This window comes from Crocodylus siamensis, chromosome 6 (genome assembly GCF_052110815.1).
Source record: "Crocodylus siamensis isolate JL-2025a chromosome 6, ASM5211081v1, whole genome shotgun sequence".
In the NCBI taxonomy this organism is placed as follows: domain Eukaryota; kingdom Metazoa; phylum Chordata; order Crocodylia; family Crocodylidae; genus Crocodylus; species Crocodylus siamensis.
The window spans coordinates 56,748,533-56,762,218 of NC_143400.1; the positions used below are offsets into that span (position 1 = coordinate 56,748,533).

At 42.0% G+C, this 13,686-nt stretch overlaps 1 protein-coding gene across 1 annotated transcript in view; it reads right to left on the bottom strand.

Moving 5' to 3' along the window:
- Positions 1-1,277: 1,277 nt before the first annotated feature.
- SLC25A36 (solute carrier family 25 member 36) overlaps positions 1,278-13,686 on the bottom strand; it is a 43,369-nt gene continuing 30,960 nt past the window's right edge. The window contains exons 6-7 of the mRNA XM_090051070.1: positions 7,914-8,203; positions 1,278-6,116 (exon numbers count right to left, since the gene is read on the bottom strand). Coding sequence (XP_089907196.1) covers positions 5,923-6,116; positions 7,914-8,203 — 484 coding nt within the window. The 3' untranslated portion in view covers positions 1,278-5,922. The remainder of the gene's footprint in view (positions 6,117-7,913; positions 8,204-13,686) is intronic.

The window sequence follows — 13,686 nt, forward strand, 5'->3', positions numbered from 1 at the left end:
TCACTAATTCCAATTAAATGCAGCTCCATTTTGGCATCAGGCAAAGGTGCACAGCCCTAGAACAGACACTAAATAGGAATGGTACCTGATGCTTTCATGAACTGACAAACAGGACTTGGTGGACCCTGGTAGGGAAAGGGGGACAGAAGATACCTAGGCCTTACCCACTTTCTTTGCCACTTATGCCCTGGCACAGATGCTCATAGGTAATGTTTCTGTGCTTTATCATGGGGGACTCCTATCCTGTGCACCAGTGGAAGCAGCTGGACACAACGAGGCCCTAAACACGTTGGGTTGGGTCACTGATCTACTAGGCCAGACACACAGATGTATACCCTTAGCCTCCCCCCCCCCCTTTTAAATAAGCATTTGCTTCAAGGGAGAATTTATTCAGATATGGAGTGTTTGTAAGATAATGCATTTTCCACCACTGGCAGTACTTACAACGCTTTGGAAACCCTCCATGTCTTGCAGAGCATTAGATAGCTGTATTGCTGTGCAAGTTATCTGCTGACTAAACGATATAACCTTTTACATTGCTAGGCCATTATGGCCTATTGTACTAGCCATCCTCAAGAATCTTACATGATAGTATGTCCTATATGCAGCATTCAGTACATCAGTGAAATAAGCCCATTACTACATGGCATGCTGTCAGGTGACGTGCAGACCAATGTGGTATGGAATACTATCTAAATGGACAGCCACCCTGCTGCAAAACAGCGGAGGGCACAGAAATGTTAACCAATGAATGAACCCATGTCAAATGCCTGTTCTTAAAATGCTACAGGATACTTATGGCAAACATCGATCCTCCTGGATCATGGTGTATGCATGAGGGCCACCCAGACCTTCAATGCATTTGCCTGGACAGGAATTTTTGGAGGAGTGGAGGCTGCCCAGAACTTCCCTCCTCCCTTTAGGCCACTAGGACAGAATCCAGAGACCAGGCTGAGTTCAGAGGTTTGTTGCCTCCATGGCTGTAGCTATATAAGTGTCCAAAAATCAAACCCAGGTTTCTTGTGTGGTAGACAAGGACGCTACCACTGACCTGAATCCAAGAATACTGGCAATGACTTAAGTATCACCGAGAACTCCATGAGGCCATAACAAGGTTTTACACAATTCTAATGCAATTATTTTCAGCTGTGCTTAAAACTAACACTTACAGAGATAATTCATGGTGATTTCCCATCTAGCTTCTGAAGTTTTACCTAAACTCTCCAGCTATATGGACAGCAAAGTAAAAAAAACAACAAAGCAGAGACAGTGTAACATACATTTGAGTAAGAGCACATTTTAATTTTTGTATAGTTTAAAACAGCCCCCCAAAAGTTAGCTATATAATATAAATACAAAGTAAATGCATATTGTTTACAGCCAACTACATATATGCAAGAATAATAGCAAACCTCACATGAACATGAAAGAATTTTCAATCCATCACTTGTGAGTGTTTAGCTATGACTCCTGGGGTATAAAATAAACTATGTTCACATATGCAGGGAAGGCAGATGCTTATAAATAGAACAATCAAAACCTTGCATGACTTTAGTTCTAAAAGAGTCAGGTAATAAAAAGGAAGAAAAGGAGTTGGAAAATAATACATTTACGTAGTCACACTTCAGTGTTCCATTTCCAGAATAAAACATAGCTTGCAAGAAAGCAATGACTTGAAAGTATGTCTTCAATCCGTATTCTCTGGAAGCAGGGATTTTGTTTTAAATACCAACTCTGAGGAATGTTACATTTGTAATTATGACCAGCCAAAACAAAGGCAGTAAAACAAACAAACAAAAACCCCAACATTTCTGAATTGAAAGGAAATGTGTGGAGTGTTTTATGTAAACAGGGAATTAGGTATATACAATGTTAATAGACCAATGGACAGACTAATGCTACAACTGTTTATGATATACAGGAAATTAAAACCTTCATGAATTACTAGTGTAAACCTACTTAAGAACAAGTATGCAGTATCAAAAAAAAGAAAAAGATTATAAAAGAATTGAACCAAACATCTTGCAGTCAGTTTAAAGTTTAGGCATGTTTTGGTGTAGAAAACTATGCCTAGCATAGTGCCATTTCACATTACTGGCAGACAAGGTTCTTTGGGTAGATGTGATATCTTTTATTAGACCAACTGGGTAGCTGGAAAAAAGTTCTTTGCAAGCTTTCAGGTGCAAACACCCTTCTTCAGGCATAGGAAGTCTGCTGTTCTGAGATTCCAAGGAATGAAAAGACCAACACTGCTACAACCAAAAACCTATTTCACATGACGCTAAGATTTCTGTGTCCAGAATATCGATTGATTAATTTACAGGGATTATAGAATTGAGCCCTCTTTAGTGAGGATGCACTTCCATGGGTCTCCAAGTTTCATCCAATAGTAATTGGTGCTAACTTATTGTTTTATAAGTATTCTTGTAATAATGTGCTGCACAAATACTTAAGAACTACTAAGGCCAGACATTTTGGAGGAGGTGGAGATCAATATTTATTGTGAGCAGCATATACAATAGTGCCATCTTCTGGCTGAAGTTAAGAGCTGTAACCTTATTTCACAATCTATTTCTTGAAAATCTTAACCAGCTCAAAATCAAGACAGTTTTCAATAAGTGTCTGTATATTTTGGCTAGGTGAGAGGATTGAAGCAATATCAAAATGCTACATTTTCCAGAAAGCTGCTATTTCATCTGCTCTCTGTGGCAAAGAAAGTACATGGTGACATAACTTGGTACTAAACTACATTACAAACAATGAGAGTTGATTACCCAAAACAATAAAATACTAAAACTAAATCCTCATTCTAGTTTGCAATAAATGGTATTATTGAATATAGCATCTTTTTACCCCCTTTTTAGTTTAAAAAGTAACCACCAAGAAAATTATATGAAGAATTTCAGTAACTTTGGGAAATTTTTCAGAGGTAATACACACACACACAAAATGGTAGTTTAAATACAACCCCTCCCTCCAACTAATTTGGCTTCATAATTCTTTTTATACAAAAAGTTCACCACTGAAGAAGTTAGAAAAAGGTTGTATCTTAAGGGTTAAACTCCATTAAAAACAAACAAATGCACACATCAGAACATGAGGCTGATTGTCTGTCTCCAGTTCCTCACAAGTAAATACAGGAGGTATAAAAAAACCCCCAAAACCCAAAAACCCAAACAAACAAAAACGAAACAAAAAAAACCAAACCTTTCCATGGAAATACCTTAATTTTAAGAGCAAGATTCCCTGGGATCTGTTGTTCCTCTGCAAGCCTCACATCCTACCTCGACATTAATGGAAGTGATGTGCATGCATGAAGATCCAATAGGTCCAGTGGGACACATTTACCCCAAGGTTGAATTTGGTCTTTTCTGTTTGCTTGCTAGTCCAAAAGCTACTTGGCTAGTAAACTTTGGATATTCTGAACAGAAACCCACTTTCTATATAAACTTAAAATTTAATAAGTAGTTTATTGTAGCCTTTACTTTATTAGTCTTTTGGCTTTTACATGACAGCATTTACACATTTGGTCTTGAATTTTGGTGACAGCAGCAAGATCTGATGGAGTCAACCATAGAGCTGGGAACTGGAAAGTAGGGTGCAAGTATTATGGTATGCAGCAGATTCTCCCTGGAGATCACTATAAATACCCCGTTTAATAGATTTATTTAAAGTAATTTCTTGTGCTATGAATGTACCAATTACCAATTTAGTTTAATGTGTGCTTCCTATTACACAAGAGAACCTTTAATATTAGGATGACAAAATACTCAGTATCTTAAGGAAAGCACGTCAATATTGTGACATCTCTCTTGCAGGGACATCACAGTGGTCACTGTGCTCCATAGGCAGCCCTCAGAAGGAGTGGCAAGTGTTACAAGATGCTATTATACTAAGAGTCACAAGTATGTATTGAAATATTTCTGCCATGAGGTGGAGGATATTATAATGAACAACATAAAAAGCAACAACAAAACTGGTTGTTCAATATGCTTCAAGCTTTTTATAAAAAAATCTTCAGAACTACTGGGAAGATAGATCTTAGTAATCTACTGCACACAGTATCTTATTTCGCGCAGCTTACATAGAAATTAAAACCATACGCTTTGATTAAAAAGGACCTGTGCATACTGAACACTTTTTCTGTTTCTAACTACACATGACCAATACTTAAAAAGGAGAAAGTCACAAGCCAAAAAAAGGCCACAAAGTGCGTAAGGAGTCATTCATAAGTTAAAGCCACTGCACACCAATGCACAGTTTAAGTATGCTGAAGTACCACACTGGAGGATTTAACTATACTGCTTTATTACACCAGTGTAGCTGCATTTTATAGGTAGAAAAATTATAATGAACTTCTTATTCCAAAGGGCTATAGGCATTTTGGACAGTATTCAAGGTGCAGATGAAAGGCCTAATCATGCATTTGAAAAGCTACATAACATTGGTAGAACATGAAACACTCTGATACTCCAGCTGTATGGATTTGGAAACTAGTTTCAGAACAAGTACACCAGGTTAAATATTTGCTGTCAAATGCAATGTGCTGTTCTGTAACTAGTTTTACAGAACATTTTAAAATGAGTGCTTGAATATTGAGATAATTTAGAGAGCAGCTATACTGTCATCTGCAGTTCTGTGCAAAGCCTAGAGTTGAAAGAAGGGAAACAGCAACTTTTAAGGGGAATGCTTAAACAAAACATTCTTAATTACCATTTTCTCCACCACTCAGTATGTAGCCTGGACTTCACCGAAAATGTTCTACAACAGCTCCAACTTCTTATGATGCCAGAATTTGTCCACCACATGCTTCATTGTAGCTTTGGATCTAGTGAAGCACCACCTGCTCCCCTTTGTACTTTAAGTATTACAGTACTAAGCCAAGCTTGCAGGAAGTCATTTTAGGATAGTAAAGCTTAATGTTAAGGAGCATATAGCTATGTTTGACTGAACCATTAATATTCTGCCTTTACATGCAGTAAGTCAGGCTTGCTAGAATTTATCAACTGGCTAAGATTTTTTTAATGACGCTACAAAATTACTGCTCAGTAATTCCTTTTAGTAGCATAAGTCACATATTGTACATCAGATTAAGAGAATCTATGATCTGTTCCAACATCAAATACATTGTATGGCCCTGTTTTGCTTCTGAAGGGGAGAGGACTTTTCTGATGAAGAAAATATGGGAGGACCCAGCATAATTGAAAATCCAAGTACCCCCAAACCAGAAGACTGGCACCCTGCAGATTTAAAAAGCAAGAGCTTCTTGCACAAACAGTTTACACCATACCCTCAATCCCAAAAGATATATCTTTTGTAGGGATAAAAACGCATCAATTCCAGGCCCCTGTGCCACATTCATTGAGGTAGTAACATGGAAAACCACACATCACAATCACTACCCTCAGTTACTTTATTGGATGGAATCCAATCCCTCAGTTACTTCAGATGGAATCGATTAGAAGTTTCAGATGGGAAAAGTTCTGAATTCGTGCTTTAATCTTCTCCTAAATGGTTCCTTCTAACTGGTTACTGTGCAGTAAAAAAACTGTACTGAAGACCAATCACTAACAGTAGAACAAGGTTAGCTCTTACAATAAATAGAATGTAATCCTCATCCCTCCAAATCACTGAAGCTCACTGTATTGCCTCATGTAAATTAACACAAATAGAGAAAATAGCAATTTTGAAGTCAGAGGTGTTTAAAGGCATTCCCTTGGGGCAGCTCCTCACATAGTCAAGAGACCATACAATAAGGCAACACAATTACTGATGGCTGCCTATAATCAGTCTTCTATTTTGTCCATAGCTGCATGTTTCCGATAGGTATTTTTCTTTTGCCCACCATACTGGCATTGACATTTGGTGGTCCACTGCAATCTTTTGGTCTTCCACTCTCTGAGGGATAGCCTCATTATATTGCTATCCATTGAGTAAGTAGACTACTACTTCATAGGTTGACATCATTATAGCTGTGTTTGGAATCTGTCTGATCAGATGTGTAGTTAGACCACGGTAGAGGGATCCATATCCTTCTTCTCGCACAAGCAAAGACAGTGTTTGGAAGAAAGATCTGTATTTTGTTCCCTCTTCTCGTAGTCTTGTACGTACAACTTCTGCATAGAGAGAGCAATGATCAGTTATTTTTACCAGCATTTTTCAATCCATTTTTAGCAACAGATTTTTTTCAACAAATTATAGTTGAAAGATAGCATAAACATTTAATCCTCAACACTATGAAAATGTTTATGTAACAACAAAAGACAACATAAAGATTATTACAGGTAGGAATCTGAACAGACTAGGTCAATACAATGAAGGCAAAGCAACCTGAGGACCCATCTACAGTGGAGTCTGTTCCATTATAGCTATGTAAGCAGAGCCCTCCTAGGTTAGACAGCATATGCTGACAATTTCTCTGCTGGTATAGGTAAAGCAGGTCATTGAATGATGCAAGTCTACAATAAAAAGTTCCATCAGAATAGCTATATTTAAGGCAGATTTTTTTTGTTCACAGAACAATGCTGGCAAGACTTTTCAGTGTATATTTACCAGAGATTTTGGCCATTCAGAGATGTCCAGTCAATAAAGTGTAGTTAAGGTGCCTAACTGGTTTTGAACTAGCAAAATACTGAAACAAGGGAACCTATACCCAGGTAATAAGGCTACTCCAATGTACTGTAATTATAGCATGAGGGAACAGACCCGATTAATTGATTCTGCAGGAACATGGTAATTACTGTGCTCCAGCAAACTCCAACATCATGTGCAGAGGCACCATTTTTCAGCACAGGAATGCTGATGCATATGACACTCTGGGCACTTTAATTAGAGCGGCTCTTGGAGCCACTTTAATTAAAGCACCCTTCCTGCCCCATCTCCAGCACATCTATAAACGCCCCATATGTTTCATAGTAGGTAGGGTCAGAAGGGTGAGTAGGTTATCCAGTCTGACCCCCTGCCATGGGCAGGAAAGAATGCTGGGGTCAAATGACCCCAGCTAGGTGATTATCTAGCCTCCTTCTGAAGACTCCCAAAGTAGAAGCGAACACCACTTCCCTTGGAAGTTGGTTCCAGATCCTAGCCGCCCTGACTGTGAAGTAGCATCTCCTGATATCTAGCCTAAATCTACTGTCAGCTTATGGCTGTTATTACACATTAATCCTGGTAGTGCCCGGAAGAACAGGGACTCTCCCACAGCCTGCTGGTCCCCCTTGGCCAGTTTGTAGATGGTCACCAGATCCCCTCTCAGCCTTCTCTTGTGAAGTCTGAACAGGTTTGGGTCCTGTAGCCTCCGCTTGTAGGGCCTCCCTTGCTGCCCCCTGATCATGCGAGTGGCCCTCCTCTGGCCCCTCTTGATGCTGGCCACATCCCTCCTGAAGTGCAGCACCCAGAACTGGATGCAGCACTCCAAATGCGGCCTGACCAGTGTCACATAGAGGGGGAGGATCACCTCCTTGGACCTGCTTGTGATGCACTGGTGGATGCATGACAAAGTGCAGTTAGTTTAATGTTAATTATGCAAGTAACTGCCTATGAACTACTCAATGTTATAATTAAAAACCAAAACCCAAACAGAAACAGCTTCACAGAATTGCAGTCAAAGATGACTTGCAGTGCTACAAAAAAACCCTCCCCAAACCCCGCCCCCATTGAAATGACTGTCATTACCAAAAAGGACTGTGCTATGTGTCTGTTTAAAAATTCTTTTACTTATGTTTTCTAAACATGGAGCCTTCAGTTGACTTGCTGAATTTCCAGTTGGCTGTGCCAGTTTTCTAAATAAAACAAATATAGAATTGTAGCTAAAACAAACTGTTCCTGCGAGTAGGATCTGGCCCAAGTCCATCAAATCAATATATCTGTCTTCTTCGGGTACTGGATCGGTTTCTGAATGAAACTGTCCCACTTACCATGTGGATATGCTATGGATGTGGCACAAGTTTTGGAAGTGGCAGCAGCCATCATCATTCCAACGAAGTCTGAAGCTTCTTTCTCATATTCATCCTCATTGTCCATGCTAGAAGCAGACTTATATTCCAGTAGTTTTTGCTTAATACTTTCGTAAATAACGAAATGAATAACAGTCTCAGAAATGCCTGCATAAGATGCTGACATTCCTCTGTAAAAGCCTTTCATGCCATCTGACTGATAGACTTTTCTGACACATTCAAAAGCACTCATTCGCTTTTCCCCACGATTCCTGGAAAAAAAAAAAAACAACTCAAAACATTGAGCAGGGTCCACAATCAGCATTTTTGGTTACAAATATTATTTCTGAATTGACAAGGGGCCTCAGGTCACAGTTCTCAAACAAATGCTGAGGCTTCCAATTAAAAACCACATTATAATTTTAATTTACTTCAATACAATGTCTGCATGAATACTTTGCTTATCTGGAACCAAAATATGTACTGTAACTTAAAAGAACCAAGGAACTTCATATCTTGAGCCGCCCTTTTAAGGTTAAAAAAGGCTGAAGAGAACAACAATCAAGATGTGCAAATGTGTGATCATTACAAAATGGAAACTAAAGAACTGAAATCTAGGATACCTACAGTAAGCACAACAGATACTTGAAGTCCAGAAGGAGTAAACAAACTAAATTAAATAACGAGTTATTTGTATGTTAATCACACTAAGCCACACCTGATGCTAAATGAACATTGGGTCAAGTGCCACTGGGTCAAATGCCACTTCTATGAACAGGACAGAAACAGAACGTTTTAGCCCTCAACACTGCCAGATTAAGTGAACAAATAAACTCAATATATTAGAAAACAGCATATCATAATAGGATATATATTATTATGTCACAGATAATATCAGTTAATACTGAGTTAAAGTATTCCAGCTGTCCAGCTTGATATTTCAAAAGGTATAGCCCCAACATGCTTAACATGGAGTTGTCCAGACTGGTTCTGAACCTGCTCGTAGATCCCTGAATTATACACAGGTTCTGCCACCAGAGGTCTTGTGCAAGAAAGAACAGATTACAGGTTTCCCTCGATTTATGTGGTACATGCGTTCCTGGAGAATGGCGCATATGGCAAATCTGCATAAAGTGAACATACCCTAGTTTAGAATGGAACAGATAGGGATATGTTCCCACAGTGGTGAGGGAGGGAGGGAGGGAGTAAGGCTGTGATTAGGGGATGGGTACAGCGCAGCCGGTTGGCAGCTTCTGGGCCTACAGCAGGCAGCAGGGGTGCAGCTGTTGCTGCTACATGCGCCCCAGGCAAGGCTGCGGGCTGTACCAGGTTGTTCCCGGGGGGGGAGGGGGGGGCAGGCGGCGCAGACCCCCAGATCTGCACATGCGACAACAGCAGGCTGCTGCTACAGGCTGAGGCCTGCAAATTTTGAGGCTGCAACAGCCCCTCCCCCTGCCCTGGCCTCCTGTCCACCTAGCACCGGGGAGAGCCCAGTGGTGCTGCCGGCCCCAACCTGCAGTGGCAGCCTGCTGTTGTCCCATGTGCAGATCCAGGGGCCCACACCACCCCAAGAAAAGCCCAGCGCAGCCCCACAGTGCTCCCGGGGAGGCATATAACAGCAAGAGCTTTGTCACACCCCCTTGCTGACCGGGTAAATTCATTATTGGGAGTAAGTTGGGACTCCCTCATGGACCACAGCAGATAAAAGGATGTAAGACTGTGTTAAAATTCACAACTGTAATGCCATATCAGTCACTGAAGTCAGTCCTCTAAAGATGCTTATCCCCAAATGCATTCTCTGGCTGTCTGGAATATCCAGCACTTGCAATCTGTAATGCCTTTTGTATCATCATTCTGATAATCCTGAACTGAGCTTAGATATCTGAAGTGCTCCTGGTCACTTGATTTTAACTCCAATTTTTCCTTCAGCAAATCAGAGATTAACTCTTCCATGAAGGACCATTTTGAAGGAAATGACAAACCTTTTTCCTTTGTCAGGGATTTTCTGTTTTCACAAAAAATACCTGGTAATTTTCTCCATGTAGGTGAAGCAAGACTAAAGAACCATCTTTCCTCTTAAGGAAATCAAACTCCTCTGCACCCTTATTCTTGGGGGTCATTGTCACTAGCAACCTAGCTTTCTTTTGGATTGAAGACTACAAGTGTCCCCGATATCAGGCAGAATTAGACTGTCATAGGACAGACAGAGCTTAAAGCAGGGGAAGGCAATTATCTTTGGTGGAAAGCTGCTTACCGAGTTTTGGCAAGCCACTGAGGGCTGGAAGGACAGCCCCGCCTCCTGACAGGTGCCCTGCACCCTGGTTGCCATTTTGGGACTGGAAGTCCCCTTGGCCCTTTGCTACCAGAAGTCCTTCCCTTTGCCTCCTAGAAGTACTCCTTTCATCAAGGGGGTTTGTCACCTTGGAACCAGAAAAATACTAGATTATATTCTAAAAATCAAACAAACATGTCCTACAACATTAATTTCATTTAAAAAAATATTGTCCTGATTTACATGAGTTTGCATAGCGTACATAGAGGTGATAGTATAGTGGCTTAAAATGAAGTCTTACTCTTTTATATTGTGGGGGGCTGTAGGGGTATGGGTGGGTTTGTGGGGGGTTTTCACTAACAAGAAATTTAGGGTGGGTTATGGTTGCTCCTGCTGCCAGGTAGAGAAACACAAAAGATATCCCAGGTGTAGATGAAACCCCTGAGGGCACTGCTATTCAAAGATACCAGTTCTTTGTGCACAAGCAAAATAAACACAAAAAAAACAGGGATCCACATAGGCAAATTTTACAAAAGAAACAGTCTTTCAGTATGTAAGAGGGATGTGTGTAAACCTACATGTAGCAGTTTCTCTGCTGCAGTAGTTGTCATCCTTTTTAGACATGAGGCACCCCTCAGCTTTCACTCATTTCTTGACTAAAAAACATTGAGTTGTTTTTCTGTGGCAAAGAACTCAGAAAGAGCACAAGTCAGAATTAGGGGTGCCAATACAGGATTTCTTGGCCAGTACTGAAGGCCAATTTACAGGAAGGAATGCAGCCCAGCAGCTTGGAAAGCAGCCTCCTGCTGGTAAGTCCAGGGGGGGAGGGGAGGGGGAAGCAGGCAGGCAGATGGAGGCTCCCACGGTGAGGGAGGGAGCAGGGCAGGGGCAGGCGCTGCCCAGCCAGGGCAGTGAATGCAACCTCAGAAGCGGGACAGAGCTGCAGGTGGTTCATCTGGGGGGTAATCTCCCCACCACTGCGCACACCCCCCGGGGAGCATGGGAGGCATGTGTCCCATCCCCCAGGCTTGTGCGTGGGCGGGCTGCCCACTGAGGGTCAGGGCAAGGGGCTGTGCCAGCCTCTTCCCAGCAGGGAGGGGCCAGGCTCTGAGCAGGCAGGGTCAGGGAGGGTGGCAGCAGTGCCTAGAGGGGTGGCTACAGAGAATTTTGGGGTGGCTACAGCCCACCCCATAGCCTTCCATCCCAGCACCACCTGCCCCAGTGCAGCCCTGGCCCAGCCTCCCCACTGGGAAGAGGCTGGGACAGGCCATGAGCCCACAGCCCACCCTCACCACACACACAGTTCTGGGGGAGGGCCACAGGCCCCATCCCTCCTCCACACCCCCAGATAAACTGCCTGTGGCTCCGTCCTGCTTCTGCGATCATATTCACCACCCTGGCTGGGCAGCACCTGTCCCTGCCCTACTCCCTCCTTCACCGTGGGGGGCAGATTGAGACCCCCACCCCATTCCCTCCCACAGATTTATTAGCAGAAGGCTGCTCTCCAAGCTGCCAGGCTGCATGCATGCTGCAGCTGCGCACAGCATTTATCAGTGACATTATCAGCTACACCGGCCAAAAAAAGCTGATTGCTAATTTTCCTTTTATCAGTGCTGATATAATATGTGACCAATATATTGGTGTATGTCTAGTCAGAATGTTTTTGAAACTATGGATTCCTATTTGATATCTCTGGATTTAGTCTTGTGAATTAAATTTAGGTGTTTGCACACTTATTGCTAGGTGGCACACTTCAAAAACTTGCAGTGTGCCAGGGTGCCATAATGTCCTGTGTGAAAAATCACTGCTCTACTAAACGTCATTTTATGACTACTGGGGAAAGGACAGACCTAGCTTGAGTCAAGAGAAGCTTTGATACCAACTTCAGTGGCAGCAACATAAGGTGGCTTCTTAGTATCCCTTGGTATTAAGGTTATGTTCTCTGCTACAACATTCATTGCATTATAACTGAAAATGTAGAAAGCTATGACAACTTCAAAACACCTATCTATATACAGAGACAACCCTATACTAGTCAAAGTAGTAGCTACTTGTTTGCTTTTTAGCAAACCCTTCTCCCATGTATGACAAAAAAAATTCTTATATGCATCATTTATAGGACAGCTACGCATCCAAGAAAATTATGCAATTCACTTGGTTAATATTCCTTACCTTAAGGTAATTTATGAAGAATGCCGAAAAGGTACTATATTACAATTACAATCTTGGTCATTTGGTAACTTGACAGACAGACCTCATGATGCTAAGGAGGTCTGTGATTTTCATTATTACTGTTAGCTGCATGAACCTAACATGCAACATAAGCATCAGAATGCTACCTTTACATACTGTACAGAGAGCCCAGCCAAACTATATCATAATCCTGATTTTACATGGTTAACTTCTCAAATGTTTCTTTTCAGTTTAACTACCTCTTTGTGTATTAAAAGAAGTCACACGCAGTCACATGAATCTATTTGAAATGGAACTTCAATAATTAAATACAAAATCTGTTGATAAATCTTAACTTATCAATTCCAAACCACTACTAAAATATATTCAGAGCTAAAATGCAAAGGAAAAGGGCAAGACAGCGAGTACTGAAAATCTGAACAAGATGAAGTTCAGTAAGAATAATCCATATGATAGACTAGAAATGTGGTCTGAGATCAATCCAAGCCATTCTGGATCCTAGCCCTACACTTCAAAGGGTCTGCAACTTCAGCCAATTTATGGATGATGCCAAATTGGGTGGAGCTGCAGACTCTCTGGAGGGTAGGGCTAGGATCCAGAATGTCCTGGATAGACTGGACAAATGGTCTGCAAGAAGATGAGACTCAAGAAGGACAAGTGCAAAGTCCTGCACTTGGGATGGAATAATTGCATGTAGAGGCTTTTCTCCATTACCACAGGGGACAGGAGTGGGAACAATGAACTCAAGCTTCATCGGGGAAAATTTAGGTAGGACATAGTTAGGAGGAAATTTCTGACCATGAGGGTGGTAAAACCTTGGAACAGGCTACCTAGAGAAATTGTGGAAATTTTCAAAAGCAGGTCAGACAGACACTTGGCCAGGATGGTTTAGTCAGGGACTATCCTGCCTTGATGACAGGACTATACTAGATAACCTTATGAGTAGGGCCTGGTTTAAAATTGCTGGCCCCGGCCACTAATATTGTGGCCCAATCGTGGCACAGGTCGTCATTTTGGGGGCTAGATCACGGTGCCCCCACCACTGGAGGTAAGAAGCTTTTTCCGGGGCTTGGAAGTTGTTGGTTGCCTTAGGCAGAAAGCTCAGCCAGCGGCAAAAGCCTAGCAGCCCAGGGTGGGGGGGAGGGGTAGCAAAAGGGACAGGGGGAGGAGAGTATTTGGGAATGGGCAGAAGAGGGGCTGTTTGCTCCTCTGGGTGGGAAAACTGGGGCATGCGAAGTTGCTTTGGCAGACAGCCCTAGTGCCAGGTAGGGAAGAGGCTGTCTGTTCCTC